This window comes from Simochromis diagramma, unplaced genomic scaffold (genome assembly GCF_900408965.1).
Source record: "Simochromis diagramma unplaced genomic scaffold, fSimDia1.1 OVJJ01000656.1, whole genome shotgun sequence".
Classification (NCBI taxonomy): Eukaryota; Metazoa; Chordata; class Actinopteri; order Cichliformes; family Cichlidae; genus Simochromis; species Simochromis diagramma.
In genome coordinates, this window is record NW_024387038.1 from 2,231,270 (window position 1) to 2,257,985 (window position 26,716).

General features: G+C 40.8%; 2 protein-coding genes across 2 annotated transcripts in view; both read right to left on the minus strand.

The window, feature by feature from the left end:
* The window catches only part of stim2b (stromal interaction molecule 2b), a 60,251-nt gene extending 58,265 nt beyond the window's left edge, over positions 1 to 1,986 (minus strand). Inside the window, exon 1 of the mRNA XM_040043590.1 lies at positions 1,916 to 1,986. The gene's annotated coding sequence lies outside the window, so the exon portion shown is untranslated. The remainder of the gene's footprint in view (positions 1 to 1,915) is intronic.
* Positions 1 to 26,716, minus strand: tbc1d19 (TBC1 domain family, member 19). Its single transcript, XM_040043591.1, has 22 exons — positions 26,568 to 26,716; positions 25,878 to 26,104; positions 25,670 to 25,742; positions 25,511 to 25,556; positions 20,432 to 20,507; positions 20,243 to 20,317; positions 19,820 to 19,883; positions 19,022 to 19,068; positions 18,829 to 18,939; positions 18,177 to 18,249; positions 17,493 to 17,531; positions 14,065 to 14,177; positions 11,273 to 11,347; positions 11,121 to 11,183; positions 8,392 to 8,476; positions 7,931 to 7,975; positions 6,173 to 6,205; positions 5,958 to 6,067; positions 5,775 to 5,866; positions 2,094 to 2,209; positions 1,916 to 1,986; positions 1 to 983 (listed from the first exon to the last, which is right to left on the minus strand). Exons 2-22 carry the CDS (start codon positions 25,971 to 25,973, stop codon positions 909 to 911), a joined length of 1,578 nt encoding a protein of 525 aa, XP_039899525.1. The 5' UTR covers positions 25,974 to 26,104; positions 26,568 to 26,716; the 3' UTR covers positions 1 to 908.

Genomic DNA, 26,716 nt, shown 5'->3' on the forward strand with positions numbered 1-26,716 from the left:
TCACCAAAATTAGATTTTATTTGAAAACTGGTGCAGAAAAAACACCAAAAACACGATCTTGACACTGACTGGCAGAGAATACTTTGACCCAAGTACAGACAAAAATGGATTTGACTGAATTAAAAAAAAACTGCATAAATAATTGAATACATTCAGGAATTAAATACATTATTTAAAATTTAAATACAATAATAAAGCACAGACAATGGTGTAAATTAAATACTGGCACTGAAGGCGCTAAACGTCTCTTAAGGGTGCAGTGATTTGCATTTCCTTCCTTATACAATAAACCATGTACGTACGCAGCAGCTTCTAATTACTGTATATATGAGCAACAGAGTAATTCAGTTTGTGGCTTTCTTTCAACATGCTGGTGCAGACTGGGGGCGTCCCGGTCTCCTCGTTCATCTGCATCGGCATTATTTAATAGCGTCGTAACAAGCAGGAGCCACAGAGCGGAATAAATTGCATGCGCTAATTAACGTTTCATTAGCCAAGCTTGGAGACGTTACTGTTATTCTCTCTCGCAATACAATCGCTGCTTCGTGCAACACGTCTACTAATGAGCTGATCCAACCGCTGCTGCCTGCGAGTGTGTGCGTGTCGCCTTCCCTGCAGAGCATATGGCTTAAGGAGGCCAGCTTAGCCTTTTACTAGCTTGTAGTCTATGCTTATATACTGTACAGCATCTCATAACACGATATTTACAGTTTACGGTGCATATGTGCTAAAGGTGGCTTCGACTTTCTCCTTGGGATGCGGTGCGAGATGCGGTGCGGAATTGAACCGTCTGTTTATCGGACCGTTAATCATGTCGGTGCGGGTGTGGCGTAGTAGCTAAGTGGCACTTTATCCCTCCCGGCGATGGTATGCGCGTAACACGGCCCGTGCTGCCGTGTCAGCGTTCCTCACATGGCCGTGGCAAACAGAAAGACCTGGATGAGCGGCATGACCTTCAGAGTTGAAAGGTCAGCGAGGACAGCCTGCAGTGAGTTTGTCAAAGAAAACACAAATGAGAATTCTGACCTCATTCCCCATCTCACCTGTGTGAAGCACACCCTCTCCCCCGCCCCACTTCTCAACAGACAAGAAAATGCAACCACACAGGTCCGACACGCATAATAATGATGACGCAGGATCCTTGGGAACCGACAATCCTTGCTTAAGAGTACACTGTTCCCCACCCTGTCCTTTTGAGAGTCAGTGAGAGATTAAATTTAGGGAGCATATCATGTTTAGAGAGAAGGTTTACCATTTCAATGCAGGCCCCAAGGTTCTAAATATATAATATAAGGAGCAGTGTGTTATGATATCTTGTCTCTACTGGGGCAGGTGGTAAATGAGCAAGCAAATAGTGCCGGTTTCATGCATCATATTATAGTTTAACCCCAGCCTCACCCCTTGGAGGGAGGGTGGATGGAGGGAGGGGAGTCACTGTATGGTCTGCTCCTGGTTTCGGGAGCGGACGGAGCGTACAGTACAAACATGCTAAAGACCTGCATTCAGTGTAACACGAGCGACAGTGCAGGAGTCACCGCAGGCTGCACTTCTTCATCTTTTAGCTGTTTATTTGACTAATTCGAAGCTGTGATGATGATTCTGCAGCTGATCTTTTGTTACAAGACCTCCAGCAATAATTGAAATTAATGACAAAATCTCCTTTTAAGTGCTGCTGGGATTTGGATGAAGAAGTTGGTGTGCTGTGCACAGGGCGGGGTAAGAGGGTGAGGGTTCTTAAGTGTCGGGGTTTTTACAGACATCTGCATTCAGATGACTGGGTTACTGGTACTGAATGATCATCAGAGGCTATTTACAGCCTTCCAGGAGTATGTGAGGAGGACAGGGAGAGGGACTGAAGTCAAAAGTTTCAAATGCACACACACAAGTACAAGTCAAATATAACAGACACATGTACCTCGGCTGAAGCCAGCGACGTCACTTCCATCAGGTTCTCGGCCCGGAAGGCAAACACAGCAGCTGCTAGAACTGGAATAGAAGGATGGGAGTTGGATAGGAAGAACTAATCAGACTCAAGCATGGAGGGCATTACAATTTAAAAAAAAAGACGAGACAAGCATGTTACTGTTGTTTACCTGCAACTACCTCCAGTGAATCATATCCAAGGATTCGATCCCAAAGAAGAAGCAGCTGATCGGTGGAAAGGTAGCCAGAAAAGGCCCGTACCATCCACTTAAAGGCTAGACGCAACCTAGAGGCAAAAACATCTGTTTGTAAATTGATTTTATGGCTACAGTTGTGCAAATGTGTCATATTAGCAAGCAACTCAGGGTAAAATACCAGCATCTTGTACCATACTAATCGTAAGTGGTTTTTAAAGGATCCCTGAATCAGTACTAAGACTGTAATTCCAGTAATTCAACACTAGATGGGAGTAGCTGATAACTATAAGTCTTTATACCATACGAATAGGCAAACATCGAATGTTGATGGCCTAAACAGGAACAGACAAGAATACTAGACCAAAAAAAAAAAAAACAACCAAAAAACCGGTGGCCGCCAGAGCTACCACTCAGCCTCCTGGCAGTACAATCTGTAGATGCCACAAATCTCATGGAAGTACAAGCTCTAGAAGACAATTACCAGGTCTCTGTAGAGGTTAATGAGGTGTATATGAGCCTTAGTGACTTTATTTACTAAATCAATTCAAAGGAAAATGTCTACGTAAGAACCAGGAATAATAAATACTAAAATCATAATAAATAAAAACCACTAAAAACACTGTCACTTTTTGTGATGGTAAGAATTATAGTTTTTTTTATGTTATATTGCCATGGAAATAACACTGAAACCCAAGTGCCTGGAGTGACTAATCAGAATAGTTATTACATATACTGTTAAAACCCCTTTCCAACTTCCCCACACCAGTATACATCATATCCTGTCAATCTGTTGGAAACACCCAGGAGTCTTTATGACTCCACCCCTTTGGCCTGGTAGGCTTTTACCGCCTCACCACCAGGCTGAGAACAAAGACCCTTTACATTAAGAAGACTGTTTAACCTTATATGTAATTACCATGAGGTCTAAATAGATATTTCATCAGTCACATGTATGGTTGTGTTACACCAGAGCCATGTGTTAACGTTTCAGTAGCATGATAGCACTGTGATTTGGTTTCGTCCTTAATTGTAACTGTTTGTCCTTATCTGAATGTATAGAGAAAATCATCCATCCACCCATTCACCCTCCATTTGTTAAATCTACTAAACCAACATTGTCATAATAAACCTTAAAGAGCTTTTTAGATCCTGTGTTTAAATTTGCACAGATTAGATATTCTGTGGGCCAGCACAGCCAAATCTCAGACTCCTTTTTTCCATCCTAAAGTGCTGGGTTGTTTGTAAATGAAACCCTTTTTTGATGCCATTTTTGCTGGGTGGTCATAAAATGAAAAGACGCATTATTAGTATTTTAGCTGCATACCTTAAACAATGCAAGATTTCCATTCAACTTGACCTCTGACCTTGATCTCAAGATCAATGTCACAGACATTTGAACTTACCTGAGATTTTTAGTAGATCCACTTCATTTGAAAATCCTATGTTGTTTCAGTCTTATACTATCATGTTCACATCGCCCAGTGCCGACCCAACCAGTCGGCATGGTGACAACAATACCTCGAGCTTTTCAGGCTAAGTGGGGAAAATTAAATGTGATGCTCCATCTTTTAATGCCAGTTGTCATGCTGCATAAAGCAACTTAGACTGAATGCAGGAAGTTTAAATACAATCATTATGGGCGTGAATGTCATGTTAATTTGGGGATTTTAAGGATTTCTTTGAATTATTCCTTTTCCATGGTGGAATGATTGTACAATATACATCTTTAACGACTTTAAAAAACAAGAACTGGATGCACTCTAATTCTCACAGGGTCAATGGTACAGATATTGGCTTAAATATATACTTCATACACTCACTTAACTTTTCATAAGTGGTGCTTAAGGTTCAAGAGTATCTTAACTTGACAAGGTCTGTTAACTTCTCATTAGTAATCTTGACTGACTACAACTGGTAGTTTCTCTTTGCAATATCAAAAGGATTTATTGGACAGCACTCATTGGATTGACCAAAACTCAGAACATTGGGTAAGTGCAATAACTCTATGGAGATCCAAGAAAGACAATGGTAGATTTACACAATTTGCGAAAGTCTGTTGGATTTCTAAACAACTGCAGATTCCAAGATCATCAGTTCAAACAGGTTTTTCTGAGTTCAAGTACAAGTTTTTCTGATGTGGGTCTGGAAGAAGACCAAAAGTGTAATTTTCAGATGAAGAAATTGGTCAGGATGTTCAGGAACAACCCAGGAAGCACCAAAGGTCAAGCCTGCCATGAACTGGAAAATGCTGGCACACCAGCATTCCTGTCCACAGTGTGGCCAGTTTTATCTCCTCAAGGACTCAGAGGGTACCCACCAAAAAAGTATGGCAAATACTGCAAATATGTGATGTCTTGATAAATCGAGCAGATATTTGAAGTTTACACAGCACCATTCTCGCATGAAAATATCTTAAAAGTTTATTTTGTGACCCAGACAGAGTAATATTTCAAACTCTGTGTTCCTCCGCCACTGCCTCGTTTGAGTTTTTTTGGACGAAATGCATTCTGGGATATTGCATTTTGTAATTTCAAGCTGATTGGAGACCAAAACAGGCAATCTGATTTTTTTACATCCAAGTCTGTGATTGGCTGGTTTTGTGGCACAAATATAACGGTGTACAGAAAGAGTTGAACGCGCACGGGCAGAAATGCTGAGAGCATAAGCAACACATTGCGAGCACGCGCAAATGCAAAAACTGAGCGAGAGGGGCTGCTGTTGTGTGTGTGTGTGTGTGTGTGTGGATAATAGCAAACACTGAAATACATTTTTTGCAAGCAGCAATGAATTTTGTTCACTCAAATGTAGCTTTTCTTTGCTCAAAATAAATTTCTCCTCAAAATGCAACACTTGCCCCTGAAAATTATGTTTTTACGTGCGCTCAATTTTTTTTTACGTGCGCTCAGAATAGTGGCACAAAAATAACGCCATAAAAAAGAAGCTTCAAACTTGATTGAAATTTGCAGCTGGACAAGTCAGTTGCCTTCTGGAGGAAAATGTTATGCTCAGACAAGACAAAGATTGAGCTATTTAGTAAACGGACTGCTTCTTATATAGCGCTTTTCTACTCTTTCTCAAAGCACTTTAAAAAACTTGCCTTATTCACCCATTCACACAAGCACTTTTTTCAAAGCTTTTTCTACATAAGTGCATCTAACATTCACACTCCGATGGATGATTTGTGGATATTGCCCAAGGATATTTGGCATGCAGACACTAGCAGCCAGGGATCAAACCACCGACATTCCAACTAGCAGATGATCTGCTCTACCCTCTGAGCTACACAAACAATTAGCCACAACAAGATGTATGTTTGACAAGAAGTATGTTTGAAAGAGTAAAGGTGAGAAGACTGCAGCAACTGTCAAGCATGGTGGTGGTAACACAATGCTTTGGGGCTGTTCTGCTGCTAGCGGTACTGGTATATTGCAAAAAGTGGATGGCATAATAAAAGAAGAGGACAGGCAACCACTAGATCATTAAAACTTAACCAATGGGACAATGATCCCAAGCACACTTTTAAACTGGTTTTGGACTGGATACAGCGGGGATTGATTGGACAGGAAGTTATTCTAAGCTAATTATTCAATAGCACTGCTAGCCGCATGTTCCTGGTGAGATACACTGGACCACAGTGTGGAGTGTGCTACTCACGGCTGCACCCCAATCTGTCGCAGGTGGTAGAAGAGCTGCGGCAGGTGGGTCTGAAGCAGCCGCTCGAACTGCAGGCACAAAGACAGTATACCCTGCAGGAGCACACGAGAAACCACATCAAGTACACGCATGAAGACAGAAGAAGAGTTTGGATGTTGACTTTTAGCAAACACAAAATCTTACCGAGGGGTGGGAGGAAATGGAGTGCAGTCTGAAGAAGTATCGGATGTACATTTCCCTGAATACGTTGTACAGTTTGGAAGGCTCATTGTACAAGAAACACAAAGGCGCAACTGTGGGAGAAATTCAAATACACACTCCCTGTCACATCCTGCTTATACTGTCTCACTTCTGGAAAAAGCAGCAAGAGTGCCGCTCATAATCACAAACATACTCACCATACATTGAAAAGCCATGAAAAGGAATCACACCTGTTCAAAAAAGATATGCAAGTCAGTAAATTTCTTACACATAAACATCAGTTAGGTTTTCAGCGTGACAAGCCATATTGACTTTAGACTCCAGGTAAACTTTTTTTGTCTGAATGTGTGAATAATTGTGTAAATGCTGTGCTTCTGCCCCCATACCGGCTGTGATGATATAAGATTTTCAATCTAACGTGAAGAAAAGCATTCGGTGATGATAATATTAAACTATATAGAGATGGTTTGATAAACAAATGGCGCCAATCGTCTTTATTTTCATGGATTTATAGGTTAGAGATCAGGGCAATGTGAGCCTAGCTGCCATACTAAATAAGAGTACACACCATTGCCAGAATGTAGAACACTGACAAAGTACATAAGGAAGTTTAAACATCCAAAAGTACTTTGTATTTCACTTCAGTTCCTAATAACACAAACAGTAAAAAAAAAAACACAAAAACTGATGAACACATCACTGGTAAATTCCTAAACACACTACAGTGGTCTCTCTCTATAACGCGGTTCACCATTCGCGGTCTCGCTGTTTCGCGGATTTGTTTTGGTGCAATTTTGCATGCTTTTTTTTTGTAGTACAGCGCATTGTGTTCTGCGTCCTGATTGGCTATAGACCATTGTGAATCAATCTCGTGCCGTGTCTCCTGTCCAGTACAGAATGCGTTCAGCTTGTCAAATTTAAATAAATCTTCGATCTCTAGCAGTGTGACTCTGAAGTGCTGCACTGTGTGTTTGTAAGTTTTCTCCCCAACAAACACAACACATGTCGACGAAACATTTTGCACCATCAAAGGCAACCGCGGGTGTGTTTGGTTTCATTCTTTGTAAGACATATTTTTCTAAGAAGGTTTGAACTTTGAGTGTTTAAACAAGAGAGAAAAATGTGAACATGTTCATGCCTGTTTGAGGAAAAGTGTATAAAGTGTGTAGTGAGGGGTTTTACAGCCTTAAAACATCTATAATAATTGTAAAAATAAAGTTGGCTACTTCACGGATTTCACCTATCGCGGGTTATTTTTGGAACATAATTCCCACGATAAACGAAGGACCACTGTACTCAGTTTGTACAAAATATCATGGAGGAATACGCTGGAAATAGCAGATCCATGTTGCAGTGCTTAACATAATCGGCTTAGGTCTCAATCACAGGGAGGCCAAGAGACCAGTTGGCAACCATGTGGCAACTACTGGACACTAGGGAAAAATGTGTGTATTCAATAGCTATTTGTGAGTGGCTGCTGGCAGTGAAAACAATTTCATTGGCTGAATGCAGGCCTAGAGACCGGTCATGACCCATGACAACCACTGGTTGCTAGGTGAAACTGTGTATTCTGCAACCAGTTGCAGAGTGGTAGCTATAGGAAAGTTAATCTCATTAGCAAAGCCATCTTACTTTTCTCTAATTTAACATGTAGATGAGCAGAGTCTGCAGTGAGGTAGTGACTTAAAGGAAGAAGTGTAATAAAATACATTTAGGCATGGCTGGGTTGTTTAGCATATTATTACATGTACATTTTGTAACATTATATCATATTTTCACTTGTAATTCTTGCTGTTATCTTTACTACAGGTATATGTTGAATTCCCGTCTTCAGTTATTACTTTTTTATTCTTCTAGTTAATCACTCCCTCAATAGATATTTGGCCCGTTACATAAAATATTGCTGAACAGAGAAATAACACTACCAGAACATGTGAAATAATATTAAAGCTCACCGTTGGGAGGATAAACAACAGCAGACTCCTCATCTCCCACTTTCCCTGTGAGACAGACAAGCAATGACATTAGCTTCTAATCTTTTAGTCATTTTAACCACATGCAAGGCTTATCATGGAAATAAAAAAATTGTAGCAGCTACCAAAGAGATTTTGACTTTCTTGAAAATAAAATCACCAGGATTTTAGTGAAAATACATTTAACAGTGTTTTGATTTGTTTTTCAATAATGGCATTTATTCAAATGACCTGGAAAATACAGACTCCTGACCATACAGACATGCTCACCCCTCTGCATCCCACACTCGTCTTAGGTCAGGTTCAAAGAAATAAACACAGCTAACATGCAAAGTCATCGGTGTATGAGAACCCATGTTATACGTGTGAAGGGGCATTCCTCTGGCCTCGTGCCATGAAGAGATGCGTAACTGTGTATATTTGTCCTTAGCTAATAATCTCACCTTGGATGTATGACTTGGGAGGTGTGGCACTGTTGTATTTGAAGTGCTCCAGGACGGCCGTGTCACGGGAGAAACACAACAACACCTGGGAGGACAAACACACGGAGTCAGACACATTTTCATGACCTGATTAAAAATGATGGTATCAGATAGTGGATTTAAGGTTTGCAATGCTTAAATTTCATGAGGGATGTATATAGGATATGTTCCTAATATGTAACAGTATCCCCCGCCTGACAACCGGGGATAAAACAGACAGCAGTTAATACTCTTATCTGCTCTGTGCTGGTGATGGCCTTGAGTGGCCCTGATTCCTCTTGGGTAAGAAATCTATTAAAGCAGAACATCTGGGGTCAGGGTTTCAGGATGTACTGAAGCAGGCAGTTACCGAGCCTTAAGTGGCTGCTTGTTTCACAAAAGGACCGTATGAGTGAGAGATCTTTCCATTACAGTCCAACTTCTGTATATTTCTGCGAACAAATTTCATTTCCTCTAGCCACTTAAGCTGAATTACATCAGCGCGGAAAAATAATCTCTAGAGAAAAGATGAAACCAGAAATTCGTACAGTTAACTTAAGACTGAAGGCGGATGAGGACTGCAGCAAATCGTGGTTTGCTTGACCTTTGAGATTATTTGATGGGATGTCACTGTGGGACTACTTCTCAGGTCTAATTCAAATGCATTTTAGCCATCTTTAACCCTCTAATGCCAAGTCTATCACATTAGATGATGTGAGTTTTGTGAGTTTTTGAGACTTCTATATAATCAGCTTTCATACCCTCACCATTTCTACACACAGACAATAAAGCAGTCTTATCAATGCAGTCACATTGTATGATTAGAACAGTGCTGTGGTGGAAAGTCTTTGACTGAAGCATAAAAAAACATCCAAACTCAAATCAAGACAGTTACATTTTTGTATTAAATGTCGATTTAATGACTTTAACAATGTCACGTGAATATATGTTTATCCAAAAGACCTGATGTGGATTTTTCCAGACATATAAAGTTCTGTACAAATGTCTCGAGACAACACTCACTTTTTTATATCTTACAATGGAAAAGGGAAATAGTTGCACTGATTTACTGAACCTCCAAATATACATGGAAATACAGTATATGAAGGAAAAACAGAGTTTGGTATGACTTTATTCTTCAACACAGCCTGAACTCTGAGCTTTCTTGTTGTTTAAGTATGTCAAGTTTCTGGGGCTGTGGACCCAGCGTTTTAAGTTTTAGTTTATTTTGATGTTTATGTTTAAGTTCATTAGGTTAGCTAAGTTCATTTGTTTATTAGATTCCTTGTGTTTTCTACCCCTGTATCTAAGTTTCCCTCACCATTTATGTTTCATGCCACGTGTTGTATGTTGTCAAGTTTGTGTTGCAATGTCCGAGTTCCATGCTGTTTCCTGTTTTATTGTGAAGGTCCCTGTCCTATGTGCAGTGCATCTAGTTTTGCTTCCCCTTGTCTCATTAGGTTTGATTTGTCCCATCTGTGTTCCCACCTGTTCCCCATCCCTTTGTTATCTCTCTGTGTACTTAAGTCCTCCTTTGTTTGGCGTCAGGTTGTCTGTTGTTCACGTCATGGTTCCATGTTTCAGGTATTGTTGCATCCAGGCCAAGTTTCATGTTGAGGGTTTTTTCATGATTATTTTTAGTTCACCCAGTTTAGGTTAATGTTAGTTTTGCTTCAGTTTGCCCTTTGTTTGTACCTTTGTTACCTGCCTCATTAAACGGCTCGCTTTTTCTTAACATTCAAGTTTTGTTCCCTGTTCCTTGGAGTCTGTGAGCCTTTTCGTCAATTCATACAGTCTGCCACTGCCAGACTGTGACAAAGTAGTCTACAGGAATAGTACTCCAGACATCTTGAAGGACATTCAAAGCTCTTCTTTGGAAGTTTCTGCGTTTCGTTCTGTTCTCTGTCGAGATGATGCCACACTGCTTCAATAATGTTCAGTTCCAGTCTCTGGGCAGACTAATCCAAGACTGACAGTGTTTCATTGTGTGGCTTTTTTATAATATGGCATAACATTTCTGGAAAACTCTAAACTTCTGCTTACGTAGCTGCTCAAGAGCAACAATACGTGGATTATTTCAGTGCCTAGTGAGTTTAACATTAGTCAACATTGACAGGAATACTGTAGCTTTGTTCATGTACCTATGTGTTCGTCGGTTTAGCATTAGGGAGCATGATGGGCAAACAGTCGCTGAATAAACCGGTTGCCCAGTACATGCAAGTGTTTATCAGCTGAGCACTAAAGGGAAACCGAGCAGTGAGTGCCAGTGAAGCTATTAATACAAGGTCGTATCCGCATCTGGGCTGAACAAGTAAGGCAGATAAAGATGAGCGTTGCTATTAAGTGACAATTAGCTAAAACGAGTTTTAATGTTTGGGGCAATCGGTTTCTGGGTGACGTAGAAGCTCTTATCTCACAGGAATATGGAAGACACAACAGTGACTTTGTTTAATCTGCAACAGTGTAAACAACTGAACTGTACAACAAAATAAGTGTAACAAATTGATAAGGGAGGCCACGGGCAGGTTTCAAGCCTTTAACTCTGTTGATAGAAGTTAGAAACATGTCAACAGATACAAAGTTTTAACTATGCTGAAATGCTAAACAGTAACAAGTTCCAAGCAAGCACTTCATTAATATTTGAGCTCAGGTCACAACATTTTTTGAAACACAACTCCTGGTGTGGTAAGTAAACTGAGAAGAGAGCCTACCTGATAGAGGAAATCTTCAAACACAAAGTAGTAGTCGTCATTACTGGCGGTGAGCTTCACATCCTGTCGGAGAGGACGTTTTGAAATTACAATGATCTCAGAATGACGTAACGTTACAGATTATTGATGAGCACAGTGACAATGTAACTTACCTTATAGATAAGGTTGTCCACCAGCAGGTTATGCTGTATGACTCCTGCCTTTAACTGTTCATAATGCATCACATCCTGAAACAGCAGAGAGCCAACAGGTTTAATGTCAACTTTCAGGCGGTTTCACATCCAGAATCCATAAATCGCATCGCAAACGTAACAGGAATATTCCCCCCCCATTTATTATTTAAAATATACCTCACTCTCTTTAACAGATCCCTCTAAGTCAAATTTATGCACCTTCTCTGTCTGTGACTACAGCAGGTTTGAACGAGGCTTCACGCAGAGGTGACGTGTTTCCGACCGCATGGTTAAAATCAAGCGCGCCTCCGGTTTGAGACAGGTTATCATAAATGAACCAAAGAAAGAGCATCTACACAATGATCGGCAGTGAAGTGAGAGCAAAAACAGACGTTTCTGTGATTCTGACAGCTGAGCGAGGACACTGAAAGCACTGTGGTAATATGGACAGCGTCAGCAAAAGATAGCTCCGACAACTTCTGCTAAAATACTTCAAATTTATATCTCCTGCTGGTATGGAGTGGAAACATGGGTCACAGCAGTTCACTTTACAGGTTAGATTCGTGGATAGTGAAATAGATCTGAATTGGACACCACTCTACAAAACTTTAAAAATAAAAGATAAAAAAAATAAGAAATATCCCACTGTGTTAAATCAGGTGTAAAATGGCAAACTGTGTGATACAATAGGATCACAAAAAGAGTGCATGTTTATGACCAGCACTCAGGAAGCTGAGGATCCCTATTCAGAAGCAGGGATGCAGCCTGGCTCTTACTACAAAGTCCTGCTGTTTATAGAGTCTGTATTTACGCTGCTGAATCAAAGTGTGTTGTGTATACCGGTTTGTTTTGTTGTAAATAAATACTAAACTTTGATGTTTTATGATGTTTTATGGTGATGTCAGCCTGCTGTGGCGTCACCTTGTAGAGCGTCATATTGAAAAAATAAGCTCTCTCTGTGCCCCATCATATGATATATTACTCAGTAGTGTTGAGTAGTGTTAGCGCTCAAGATCAACTTTGACCTTGGTCAAATGTTTAGCCCACCTAGGTACTCATGTCCGCCAAGGCCCAATATATTGTTGTGACGATGATCCAAAAAACACTGTGGGTAATACAACGTTTTTACTCTGACCTTTAGGGTCGAGCTGTTATTGGCATCTACGCTCACACAAAATTTGAAAATTATACCTTGAAAACTTTGAATGCTAGACCGCTAACAAACAGACAAAACAAACAAACTGATTGCACACTTCCTCCCTTCAGGGGAAGAACAAGGTGCTGGAAACATTGCCCAGAGATTTAAGTCCAAAGTAACATGACAGCACCACGCAGCTCACCAGCACATCCCTAAGGTGCTCTATTAAACTGAGATCTGGTGACTGTAGAGTTGCTTTTGTCTTCCTGTCAGCTCAAAGCAGTCTGTCCATTCTCCGCTGACATCCAAAGGCAGAGAACTGCCACTCACTTGATATTTTCTCTTTTTCAGACAAATTCTTCCACATCCTAGCGATGTTTGTGTGGGGAAACTCCTAGAAAATCATCAGTTTCTGAAATAATCAGACCAGCTCATCATCAGGCACCAACAACCATGCAACATTTAAAATGACTTAAATCAGCCTTCTCCCTCATTCTGATGCTTGGTCTGACATCAGTTCATCTCGACCACATCTGCTGCCTAAATGCATTGAGCCGTTGCTGTGTGATTGGCAGAAATTAAAGAGATTCGAGATTTACACAAGTTGAACAGGTGTGCCTAATAAAATGGCCTGTAAATGTCTATATTTCAGCATCAATGACACCTCCACAGTTGTGCATGTGTGCCATTTGCGCTAAATGCGCCGCCACACCATCGCAGATCTTGTTAACAACTGTTTACAATGCTAATGCGTACTCTTCTTCAGTTACATATAAGATTTAAATGATTTGCACTTTGCATTATTTAGTTTAATTACACCGCGTCACAAACTTGTTTTCGAAATTAGATTGAGACTATTTAACATTTATCAAAGCAACACCCAAGTCATTTGACTGAAGAGATTACAGTCTTCATATTAGATCTACTGAAAGATAATTCTAATTCATAATATACACAATGCAGACAATTTTGCACCAGCCACATTTATCCTGTCTGTAACTAACCAACTGTGACTGTTTAATGTGTTTGCCCTTGTGGTATCCAAAGCCGTGCTAACGCTCTCCAGACCTCAGCCGGTTTGCCCACATAGCTCTCTCTAACGAATCAATCTCTTAATCACAAGCATTGTTTTTGCAACTTGCCACCAACATGAGACTCTGGATTGCAGCGTTTACACAGACCTCTGCCACACACACAGGGAGCCACGCTGTTTGTGCTAACTGTGCTACACCCCCCAGCATCTGATTATGTTAACGTTTCTACAAACAGTCGCAGCGAGCCGATAAGCAGCACACCAGCGAATGCACGGATTGTCTAGTGTAGAAATTGCAGTTCAGTTGGTGTTATACATCATGTGTTGGTTTTTAGTGCACGGTATAAATGCAAGGATGCAAAGTGTTTAATCCTGGTGCCGTTCTCCAGGGAAACGAATACACCTGAGGTCCAATGGCCCCTCAGCTCCAAACCGTTAAGCGTGAATATGGACGCAGCTGAAAATTTCCCCTTGTAGTAAACATGCCCTCTGGGAATCACTGCAGCTGTGTGTGCACGGCTGCTCTACAGCAAACACAGCCGGCTGACGGTGGCCACCAGAGTGCAACTCGGCCATGTGTGTGTGCACAGTGTACTACACCTGTGGCTGGTTCGTGGCGTTAAGGATGAGGGCCCACAGGTCTGCCCGGAGCCCGTTGGGGCAGCCCTGCCTGCTGTACTGCTGTGCTGCTGCGCTATCCTCCTCCATAACCACTACACAAGAGACATGAAGACAAAACAGAGAATGGGTGCATAGCACAGCCGTTATTCACCTTAGGACCAGGCTTCCTTCACCTGGCTATTCCCCACGTAACATTCAGAAAGAGGGTTTAAAAAAAAGTTCCCAAAATGTTAAACTTCTCTCAGTAATTCATGAAGTGAAAAAAAATATCACAAAAATCTGCTTCTGAACCCTGATGATAAAACATTTGATTATTAAGAAGTCAGTGTTTTTGTCTGGTTAACTGTGACAAATTTCTGACATTTGACAGACTAAATGACAGATGAATTCAAGAAATAATAATGGATTACATAAAAAAATTAGTCATATTCCAGAAGCGAGAATTTCAAATGATGTATTCTTCTTCTACACAGGAGTTGGATTTGTGTCTGTATTTGTAATTGCTGTAAGAGTACGTCTTAACGTTCAATGTAAATACACAAATGTTATTTGTGGCCAAGCCCAAACCATCACAACTCCACCACCGTGCTGACAGATGTTATGAGGTGTTTGTGCCGATATGCTGTCTAAATATCTGCAAGTTGGTCTCGTCTGTCCAAAGCACATTGTTCCATAAGTTTGTTTAGATGCACCTTTACAAACCTAAGCCGTGCTGATATGTTCTTTTTATAGAGAAGAGGATTTCTCCAGTTATTTGCAGCCTTGGGGCGTGCACTCCTGGGAAGCTCTGCTGCTGTCATGAATGTTTTCCACTTGTGAATAAGCTTTCTCACTGCTGAATGATGGACTTCAGATTGTTTGGAAATGACTTAGTTACTGTTAAATAATGACACAGTGTAATATGTGCTGTTGTGCTGTATTTAAATTCATTCAAGTCCTCCTTAGGACCAGAAGATACGTTTTAGTCCTCATACCTAAAACCTTAGAATTAAAAGAGGGTCTACTTTCTTTTTTAATTGGCTATATAAAGGTAAAACAGTAGACTGGAGGAAGAACACATGTATGTATATGAACAACTGGAGGAGAAAAGAGTGGCAGGCCTAAAAAAAACAAAACAACTAAAGCAGATGAAAAGTATCTGAAAGTCATGTCCTTAAAGAGCTTGAAGAAATCTTGAATAAAGCAAAGACCTGACATAGGACGTTCCTATTGTCCTAGCAAAAACAAATAAATGAAGGGTGGCTCACGACTGTATACAAGATATTCAAAATATTCAACATTTATTGAGAATTCTGCAAGAATCCTCGACAAGTAGCACAAAAACGAAAAGACTGAGTGTGGAGGATGTTTTTCTCCTCAAAAAAATGTATAAACATCAAAAATATTAACAAAGACATTCCCATCATTTCTGCGTAGCTTTCCAAGAAATCACTCAGGCGCATGCTGGAAACAAACTCTTCAACTTCCCCATTCTGCCCTAAATCTCTGTTGTGACAGGAGCCAAAAACACACAGCTCTTGACTTAAGGTGCTGGCCAGTCATAACATAAACGAACACGCTCCTCGTTTCCTACATTTCGTATTCGAGTGCACTTACTGCTTCGTCTGGACCACGAGGCGCAGCTTAGGCACAGAGGCGAACAGTAGATCGAGGGTCGTGGTTGTGTAAATAAACTACTGCCTGTGTTTGTAAGACTCTTGTTGGCTGATATCTGATTTGGCCGTGATACAGGTGGTGTTGTTACAGAGCAACGAGCTAACAGTTAAAGTGTTACCAATCTGAATGCTCGTGCTTCCACTCAGAGGCGGCAGTCATTCACTGACTCACACAAATACTTCCCGTTAGAGGTGGGCGCATCGATCCAATTATCGATATTGTTGATACAACGCTGGCATTGGTACTGGATCAGTACTACTGAGATAGGAGGGATACATGGTTTCCTTTAGAGACAGACGCAGGTTGTAGGCTAAAAGTATCAATATTAGTAGTGGCAGTACTAGCCCTGTATTTTCTCTTGGTATTGGATCAGTACCAAAACATACAATATCTCACAGCACTACTTCTCAGTACTCTTTCTGCATCACACTTTCTGCTTGTAACACTTGTGCCTATTTTGGGGCTTCCATAAATGGGTCACAGTTGATATAATTATATTAGTTTTGAAAAGATTTCCATAAAAAGGCTCTTAAATACAAAAATTAGAAACAAGACTGTCTGCTCATCAAGTTTCTGTGTCTTATTTGGAGTTATCCTTTAGAAGTCTTACAAAATGACGAGGTAATGACATTCCTGGTTGCCTCTGTTAGGACACTTAAGCTGCTACATATTTGTACTTAGCATAGAGGAATGTATGGGCAAAAATGGCATTCAAAGCAAATATCCTTGTTTTTTGTTGTTTTCTTAAGAGAAATTTCATGTTATATTCATTGAAAGGACATGTATTTCCTTCCTTCCCTTCCCAAAAGACAAACAAACTGGTACATTCTTGACCAATAGGATGTGGATTTACACTACATTGCCAAAAGTATTCGCTTGTCTGCCTTCACCCGCATAAATGAACTTTGAGGGTCATCCCATTCTTAGTCGATGTGGTTTAATATGATGCCGGTCCACCCATTGCAGCTTCAACTCTTCTGGGAAAACCTTTCGAAGGTTTAGGAGTGTTTATGGAAATTTTTCACCATTCTTCCAGAAGCACATTTGGAGGTCAGACACGCCTCCACTCTAATTCATCCAAAAAGGTGTTCTATTGGGTTGAGGTCAGGACTTTGTGCAGGCCGGTCAAGTTGTTCCACACCAAACTCACTTATCCATGTCTTTATGGACCTTGCTTTGTGCACTGGTGTGCAGTCATGTTGGAACAGGAAGGGACCATCCCTGAACTGTTCACACAAAGTTGGGAGCGTGAACTTGTCTAAAATGACCCCTCCACCAATCGTCCATCCGATTGCCAGACAAATAAGGTTCAGTCACACCACATTGACGTTACACCACTTCATCTGACTCTTTGCATTGCACTTAGTGACGTCAGGCTTGGATGCAGCTGCTGAGCCATAGAAACCCATTCCACGAAGCTCTCTACGCACAGTTCTTGACCTAATCAAAGGCCGCATGAAGTTTGTTGGTTGGCCCGTCACTATTGATTCTGCAAAAGTGGGCGACCTCAGCGCACTATACACCTCAACCTAGGTGAGGTGTATAGTGCGCCTAGGTGCTTGATTTTATACACATGTGGTCATGGAAGTGTTCATTAGAACACCTGAATACAGTCATTTTGGATGGGTGAGTAAATACTTATGGTAATTTAGTGTACAATGAACAAAATCTCATGAAGAAAATAGAGCTCAACAAAGCATTTCCACAAAAAAAAAAAAAAAAAGGAATAAAAACAAGAACCAAACACTGACCTTTTTTTCCGATTTGCACATACTCGTTTTCAAACAAGTCTGTACAGGAACGAGAAAGAAAGAACAGAGCCATCAGTGGTGCTATCTGCTCGATTTACAAACAGACATGCTGGATTCTATTTCAAGCCTGAACACCAAAGTGTAACAATGTCGATATGTGGCCTTCACCGAGATGTTGTTTGAGAAATCCCAGACGGCCCTTGTGGCACAAGAAAGGAACAAGGACTGATATGAAGTCCCTGTGGTATATACACCATTAAAGCCCTCTGTTCATTAGGTAAACACATTTATTCTAGAGTATTCTTTCTTAATCACAACCAGAAATGTGTTTAGGTCTGGTATTAAAATGCTGCTGAGTGATAATTAAAATTATTATGATCTAAGCTTGCCTACAAATGATGTATTTTATAGGACAAAAAGTCCTCTGAAAGTTTTTAAAACTAATGAGCCTCTGATTCTGCCAAACGGCTGACACAGCGCTGTAACAGGGAGCTTCTTTTCCTGAGGGTTAGATGAAAACATTGATGGCACTCTCACATATGTATGCCATAAACTTACAAAACTCTACAACCACCAGCATGTTATCGTTACAGTTTGAACATGTCTTTTAGGGCATGATAACTACCAAGCTAAGTATCTGTTATCAGTCTTCTCATCCTTCTCCTTCCAAGAAAGGAGTAATACCTGGATGGATGAGTGCGTGATCATCAATCCCCATCTGTCCACTGGTCAGGTTCAGCTCTGAGTAGGCCTCTCTCTGAGAGTTTAACACAACAGACACAAAACGCATGAATAAATGTACAATCTATTCTTCTTTCAGTTCAAAGAATACACTTCTACCTCAACACAATGCAAGACGTTTTTATTAATAAACACAAAACGTTAAAGAAAAAGAAATATATTAAGAGACATTATTAAGACACCCATGACTTCTTCATATTTTGCTTATAAGGCATGAGTGACGAGTTATGAAAATAAGTGATAAACAACACAGCTATTAGTCAGGATTTAATAGCTTGAACAGCAGTCAGGGAGTTTCACTGCTGCATAATGACAAAAAGCTATTTCCCCTTGTTCAGAGTTTGCTCTGGGCACCACTACCACTGAGCTATGAGGCCTCTCTGGGCGATACTGCTGTAGAATATCGGGGATATTCAGGTTGAGAAACAGCTAATAAGCCTTTAAACTGGCAGCCAGAGACTTAGGAATTGGAGTGATGTTAGCTATCCTTTGAATAAGCTGCTGGTGTCTGATCCCACTCAGAAGGACAAGTTTTTCCAAATCCCTATGACCCACAAACATGTGAAGTGAAGTGGGGAGGAACACAGATCCCTACCAGGTGTGGGATGTCCCTGACATTGAGAGGAACCTGGATGAGTCCCCAGTGACTCCTGACGCTGATGTCCTCGCTGCTATCGTGGTTGGGGTTCCGCAAACCGATTAGGACCTGTTTAGACAGCATTTATGTAACATAATGGAGTTCAATCCTGATAATAGCAGTAAAAAAACAAGGCGAGGAATGTGCTTACTTCCAGAAAGTCTTTCGGAGCATAGACAGGCCTGAAGCGACTCAAATCTGCAGCGATATAAACACGTAAACAATCTTTACAATGCGTTATGTAACAGCAGTCAAAAAAGCCATTTCTTCGCGAACTTAATTTATCAACTTCAACTTAAACACACATCTATGCAAATTAAAGGCCAGCTCTAAGTGGAACTTCTGTCCACCGTCTTCATAGCACGGCAGTAAGTTCCAGTCCCGTGTCATCCTCAGAACAAGGCCACATTAAGGCTTTGGACGAGAGGAAGGGGTGCTGCTGGTTATCTCCCTACCAGGAGTCTGGACAGCTTCTAGATTCACGATCCAAAATGTTTACAGCCGAAGGACGGCACATCCTAAATGTTATTATACACCACTGAGCACTGATAGCACTGTTAGGACACGAGATTAGGGTGTTCTTTGTAAACGCGGTGGCCTGAAGTCAAAGTGGTACGTATCTTCTGACAACAATAAAAACTCTTTTTAAACAACAAAAATGAATTCATAGCACAGGCTCGGTCGTCTATGGGGAGGCTTGGCAGCACAATTCCAGCGTGTGCGCTGCAAAAAGCTACACTGTGCGCTATGCAGATGTTACAGAGCCCGAGTGCCTTAGAAAGCCTTGGCTGCATTAGCGCGGCTTAGGAAGCAAACACGGAAGTGGCAGATCTGGTTTTGAGATATGCTAAGCTGGCGATAAATACAGCAGCGCCTGAACGCATCAACACTAATCTATCATAAAAGGCAGATTGCTCGAGGCCAAATCTCCTGGGTAGTGTCTTGAGACCTGGTTCATCTGTGCCCATCTCGTTCCATTTGTTGGTGAGCTCCTTCTGCTCCGCCGCGGGCCTCTGTGGAGCAGGCGGAAAGACAAGATTTCAACAAACAAATGCCGCACATCCCGTCTTAAAAATGTCACATCAGTATTGCGTTCGAAATAATAAGTCATAAATACAATCGTGCCTGTGCAGAAGCAAGCAGTAAAACTGATAAACAGACTCCAAACAACACAGTCTGGATATCGTCAGTTAAAAAAGCTGCTCGGGTTTAGCCGCAGCTCATAGCTCAGGCGGCTCAGGGTTAAAATGATGCAGGGTTTTCAATTTGTTCTATTTGCAACATCTCTAGAAAAGATGTTGCAAAATAAAAACAAAAAACCCTACAAACTAAAATCTATAAACTTGGCTGTGATTGTCAATGTTTTAGTTACCATGTGAGCCAGAGGCACTCCAAGCTCTGTGCTCATGCTGTTCAGGCTTTTGAGGACACGCTTCTCCCAGCTGGCCTGTGTAAGAGACACACACATGCGCACACCTTAGTGATTTAAAAGTGAATTTGGCAGACAAAAATGATAGGAGTCAGGGAGAGAAAGTGAGGAAATAAAAGCAGACGGGCCGACCTGCGCCTTGCGCATGTAGACCAGCGGCTCTTTGAGATGCTCCGGGGGAGCCGGGGGATGCCTCGGGGGCAGCTGGCTGGAATAAGCAAATGCAAGTAAGACAACGTTGCCGACTGACACACAAATAACACCACTGTGTTTTTTCACAAAACACTTACAGCTTTGGGGAAAATGAAGCCGGTCGTGGCACAAAGAGCATCTTATTTTGAAAAGAAACACAGCTGAAAGGAGGAAACTGTCAAACAAAAGGGAAATCTTACTGTTTTTTCCCCTTTACAAAAAGCAGGCAGTCAGTCTCCATTAGAGCCCACAAATGGACACCAGATGAGTCAGAAGACATCTCCAAATGCACAACTGTCACGCCCCCCCCCCCAGCTAAGCCTGCTCAGGGCATACCGAATGATTCAAGGTCTCAGAGCGTTAAACAACGTTCACCCCAATCTAAACACCTATAAGAGCACATAGCGCCAGAAGAAGGAGCCATTAGTCACTGTTATATGTCACCCTCTCAAAGCAACGTATTAAGTCCTTGTTTCAGACTGAGCCTAAGGAGAGACAGTCCGGTGCTCTTCGAGATAAGTGAGTGCAGCACACGTTTCCGAGCTTTTTACGGAAGACACAAGGCCTCCAGCCAAACGGAGATTTCAGATAAAAAAGAGTGCATAAATGTGGATAACAGTGGAGGGATTGTTAGTCTTTAACGTTCAGGGAACAATGGCTTTGTAGCTACAATTTCAGTGTTTAAAAACCAAACATTTTTTTAAAGGTAAAGCAATAACACTAAGAGGGAAAGGCAGAGGAGTCAAACTTGTGCAGGAGAGAGCAACATTTCTACCAAATTAAAAAAAACCTGCATTAATCACCTTTAAATAGATAGTAGTGTACCAGCTTTATTATAATGTGTTATTATATTGTGCGTGTTGTATTTATGTGTAAACAAGGTGTAGAATGAGATGAATCTATAACATTAACGCAGTCTGATGTTGGGTTACGTAACCAGTCTCTTCCATGAAGCCCGTGTTGTTGTGCGCGCTCTGAGTCACTGCACGCTCCTGACCCCGTTCTCCCTCTGCTTCTGCAAGTAAACCTGGCTCCACTCACTCGCACGTCTTCATTATTTCCAACTTATTTGGAAACTTTCTTTTAAAAAAAAAAGAAAAAAGCAGCGACTTTCTGCACAAACCTTTGTCATGGTGCTGGACTTTATTGAGTGTCCTACTTGTTTCGATTTTGATCATTTCCCCACTGTCTCTTGGATTCTCTTTTTTCTTCATGACTTCTCTCATCTTTCGTGTAACTGCTTCCTGTTGTGTTTTTGTAATTGTTTGTCTTTGTGCGTCTTTCTCTGCCTTGACTTCTTGAGTTTGTCTTCCCTCTGACTCCCCGATGGTGTTTTGTCTTCATCTGCCTGACATCCTTCCTTTGTGACTGTCAGCCTCACCTTAATTTGATCCAACCTTGTCTCCTTCTATAATCAGCTCTCTGTTTACATTAAGTCTTATATAGATCATCTCTATCCCCCTAATGTGTTTCAAAGACTTGCCAAAGACTTCAAAGACTTTACCCGACTATTCTCGAAAACATTTGCTACTCTTCACAAAAGAAGGTTGCCATCAATTTGCACCTTGACCAGATGCGTTTTGTAGTCATCAACAAGCTTCAGGTATAATTCTGGCTGATATTTGATCGCTCTTCTTGGCACAACTGGTAGATTTCATTTAAATTTCTTGGTTTCTTGGCTTTTAAGCGTAGTCCACAGATTTTCAGCAGTGTTGAGGTCAGATTTTTGGGAAGGCCATTCCAGCTATTTAACATTAGCTTGCTTTGTCCGCTCCAAAACCATGTGTTCTTAGGATCTTGCCCTGTTGGAAGACCCAGTTGTGTCCAGGTTTCAACCACGTTGTTGATTTCAGGTGAAGTTGGAGAATTTGGAGGTAGTCCTACTTTCTCATTATTCCATCCACTCTGTGATTGCAAAAACTTTTCTCCAGAAAGTATGTGGCCTGTCCACACATGTAGCTGCTAATTTCAGTTGAACTTGAAGGTGAGCTCTAAGAGACTTTCCCAACTTGTCTAAATCTACAATTCTCCTCCTCAAATCTTCACTGAGCTCCTTGGACTTTCCCAGTGTTCTGCGTATTGTTCAATCCATCGAATGGTGTCAAATAAATCCTTTTTGTGCTACAAAGAGAAGTGACCAGTTGTAGTTGATCACAATCACTGGTTGACTACAATGATCAACCAGTGATCATTCGTTAATAGACCTTGGGTTTGTCAAGTTAAAAGACACTGTAGAACCTTTAGGAGCACTTTTTAAAAGATTAAGTGAGTGTATGTATATATTTGTATATATTTGAGTCTGCAGGTATACTTTGACCCTGTGTGGATTTATGGAAGCCTGTTTCTACCAGTAAAAAAAAAACAAAAAAAACTATTCATAACTCAAAATTTTGAAATATTAACTCGAAATTTCGATTTATTAACTCAAAATTAAAAAACAAAACAAGTAACTCAAAATTTGGAGTTAGCGCTGCCAATCAGTAATCTACGTCATTTTCTTGTTACCTGGAAGGATCTAGCGTAGAGGAATGCGCACTCAAAACCAGATCAAACATATTGGCACTTTCAAGAGTACGTTTGCTGATAGTGACGCCATGTGATGTAGTTAATAACACAAGGTCTCATCATTTGTGAAGCCACACTGAAAATAATCAGCAATTTGTGCATACATGACTGGCTCTAATGCACGATCTGATATCGTCGTGTTGGTGTTGTTCCCAGATCAACATAGTAAATGTTGTTCCAGGATCAACATTGCAAGTGACCAATCAGAATGTTGTGACGTCATACTTTTGCGACTTCGGGAAAAACCGCCGTAAAACAAAAAACTGTACTTAAGCTGCGAGAAACCGCCTCTGTCCGCCGATCAACGGACCCTGACCCTGACCCTTTAATAAACGCTAAGCAGAATTGATATTGTCCTTGCAACATTGGAATTTCATAAATGCACGAATGGCACGAAGAATAACGTCACAACAATGTGATTGGTCACTTGCAATGTTGATCCTGGAACAACATTTACTAAGTTGTTCCAGGAACAACACCAACACGACGATATCAGATCATCCGGCTGTAATACTGGTGGCTTAGCTGCAGCATTTGTAGCTGAGGGCTTCAGCTTCCAGGTAACAAAGAAATTACGTTATTCACGTAGATTACTGATTGGCAGCGCAAACTCAAAATTTCGACTTATTAACTCAAAATTTTGAGAAAATTAAATCAAAATTTTGATAAAGATAACTCGAAATTTTGAGTTATGGATACTTTTTTTTGTGTGCCAGAAACGGGCTTCCATAGTAGATTAGATCAAACTTGTACACCCACTTTTTGTTTTAAAGTGTTCTAAGATGTATGCTGTACAATCATACCAACCTGGAAAAGAACAGTTCAAAGAAGTCATTGAAACCCAAAATTTCCATGAGATTAATTCCCATGATTAGTGGATGTTAACTTCTAACCACCACTGTACTTTCCATTAGAAGTTAGCAACACCTTTACAAGATATTGGGATATTCGGTGTACTACATTTTTAAACAGGGAGATAGTTTTTGGCGCCATCAAGCCAAAAGATACAAAGACAGAATTTCTGGTCTAGGTTGCCCAGCTCTTCTGAAGCAGTTTCCCAATGCTAGCATCTCCTTCACTGGAGGTACACGTAATCAATCATATAATCAAGAATAAAGAAACATGCCCTACTGCATTGTGGGGTGTTTGTCAAGCAGCCATATACACAGATATCACAAGAAATTTTACCCAAAGACATCAATAAATCAAATTTAGTAATCATGATGAATAAAATAATTTGTATTTGATGGCTTTTCACTCTATAGATATACAGAGTGATTGTGTCCTGACTCCTGACTACATTCATGTGTCTTTACAGCATCCTCTGTGTGCCTGATAATGATGATGATGAAGACAGACTTTCATATGTCACATATTTGCTGTCATATGCAGATACCAAAGTTTAACTATAGAATCTGGGGAAACTTTATTTTTGTTTATTCCTACTTTTCTGTCAAGGAAAATGAATCTTCCATAGAAAAAGCAATAAGCCCTTTGAAGTCTACCAGCAACCATCAGTAGGCTGATATTAGCCAGCAATACACAGCAGTGACTCAGCAGATCGAGCCGTGCATCTTTAGTTTGCTAGGAGACAAAACAAATTAAAATTTCCACTATATCTAATAAGCTAATCATGAGAAGAGGTTTACAAATTTTCCATCCCTAATGTGTAAGCATTCAGTTTCCATCTAAACTGAAATGCACAGAGATCCTCGCAGAAGCCATTAGTACATGTAAATGTTTATTTTGACAGCCTAACATTATTTAATTTATGAATGCAGAGATTTTTCCTGGCTCACAACGAGCCTTTGACAGGTGACTACATACATAAGCACGACTGGCCCGCATGGAGGACGCTCTATCTGATATTTACACTTACACATCTGCTGTTTTCTGGAGGCATTTTGTTTGTTTGTTTGTTTGAAATCCCCAATTTAGAAAAAAACCCCGATAAAATAGTTCTGGGTTGGGTTTTTTTATTATATACAAGAAAAAACTGTTTACTTTAATGCATTTTTCTCTGTTTTGCCTATTTGATTTGTTTTTTTAACAGTTTTATGCTCAAGCAAATTAAACACATTTCAAAATATCTATTTTAAAAGGTATTATGGGCATCAGTTTAGCTCACTGGTTGAGTAGGTGACCATTTTACTATCATCCTGGTAAAATTCATCTTGGGAAAAAGCTCAAATTCGATAAAAAAAAAATTCAAATTAAGTGCGAATATTAGACATGGATGGATGCTTGAAGCCATGATGAGTTTTTATAGAGTGATACCAAACGCAAGCATGGCACAAAACTAGCTTTGAATCATTTTGAGGCTGAGAAAGCCCAAACACAATGACTGTCGTGCTTGAGTAAATTCAACCCCACTGTGTGTGTGTGTGCGTGTGTGTGTGTGTGTGTGTGCAGTGCTTGTCATGCATGCACAGCTTTACACCAAATGTCACTTACATGTGCAGCTCTCTGTACACTGCATTCTGCAGCTTTCTTTCCCAGCCTGGAAAACATTGGAATTTATTATTACATGTTATAATATTATTATCACTAAACAGACAAGAGACAACAGCTTAATTATGACTTTGTGAGAAGAGATTTCTTGCAGCTTGCTACCTGATGTTTTGAGAAAACTGCGGACGTCCTCTTTTAGAGACTCCAGTTTTACGTCAGGCTGGTGTAAACACTCCTGAAAACAATGGGGACATGGGGAAATCAATGCTTCACATTCTTAGACATGATGTGGCCTGGATGCTGTGGTTTTAGCTAAAGGTGAGCTAGAAGCAGAAGCACCGTGTCGTTAGCCACATGCTAGCTCACTCACTTTGGCTTGCCTCTCTATCTGAGAGTGTAAATGGCTTCCTCTGAGCCGCTGGATGATCTGAGCGATGGTCAGAGACAGCTCGATGCCCTCGTCCATCCTCCTTCTGGTCAAAGCCCGTTCAGTTATGCGTCTGAAGCCGAGCGGCTCGCTTCACTGCGGCTAAACTGTCAGCATCCAGCAGCCGCCCCCTGCAGAGGTTACTTAGCAACTGAGGACGGGCTGCGTGTCTGCAGGGGAAACAAGAACCACACACTTTAGTTCCGACCTCCTTTTTTCCCATCCAAATGTCAAAATTTCTAGTTAATATCTCCATATTTTGGCTTGATAACTCGAAACTAATGTTTTTATTGTACTATCAAAAATATAGATTTAAGTATAGAGAGAGAAATGTAAGATATTATCCAGATATCGAGCTTCTAAACACAAACAAACCTTAGAAGAGCGCCAACTCTAATGATTAAATGTAATAATAATAATAATAATAATAATAATAATAATAATAATAATAATAGTGAGGCAGAATATTTTTGCCACGTAGATATAAACATGTCCAGTCGCCTCCTCTTCCTCTTCACTACTGCTTCAAAAGTATCTGGTTTGCAGCCAATCACAGCCAGCCTTCCTGATCACTTTATTCAATCAGCTCGTGTCACCAACTCAGCAGACCACAGCAAAGTACACTGCACTCACCACAACCGAGTGATAGAAAATCTCCAACACTGTGCTGCACACACTGAAGGGTCTCTCTGCGGCTGACCTTTGTGCATCTTTGTCATGGAGGCCATTGACCTGTGGTATACCAGGAACTTGTATCATAAATACATAGTCATCATAACTGA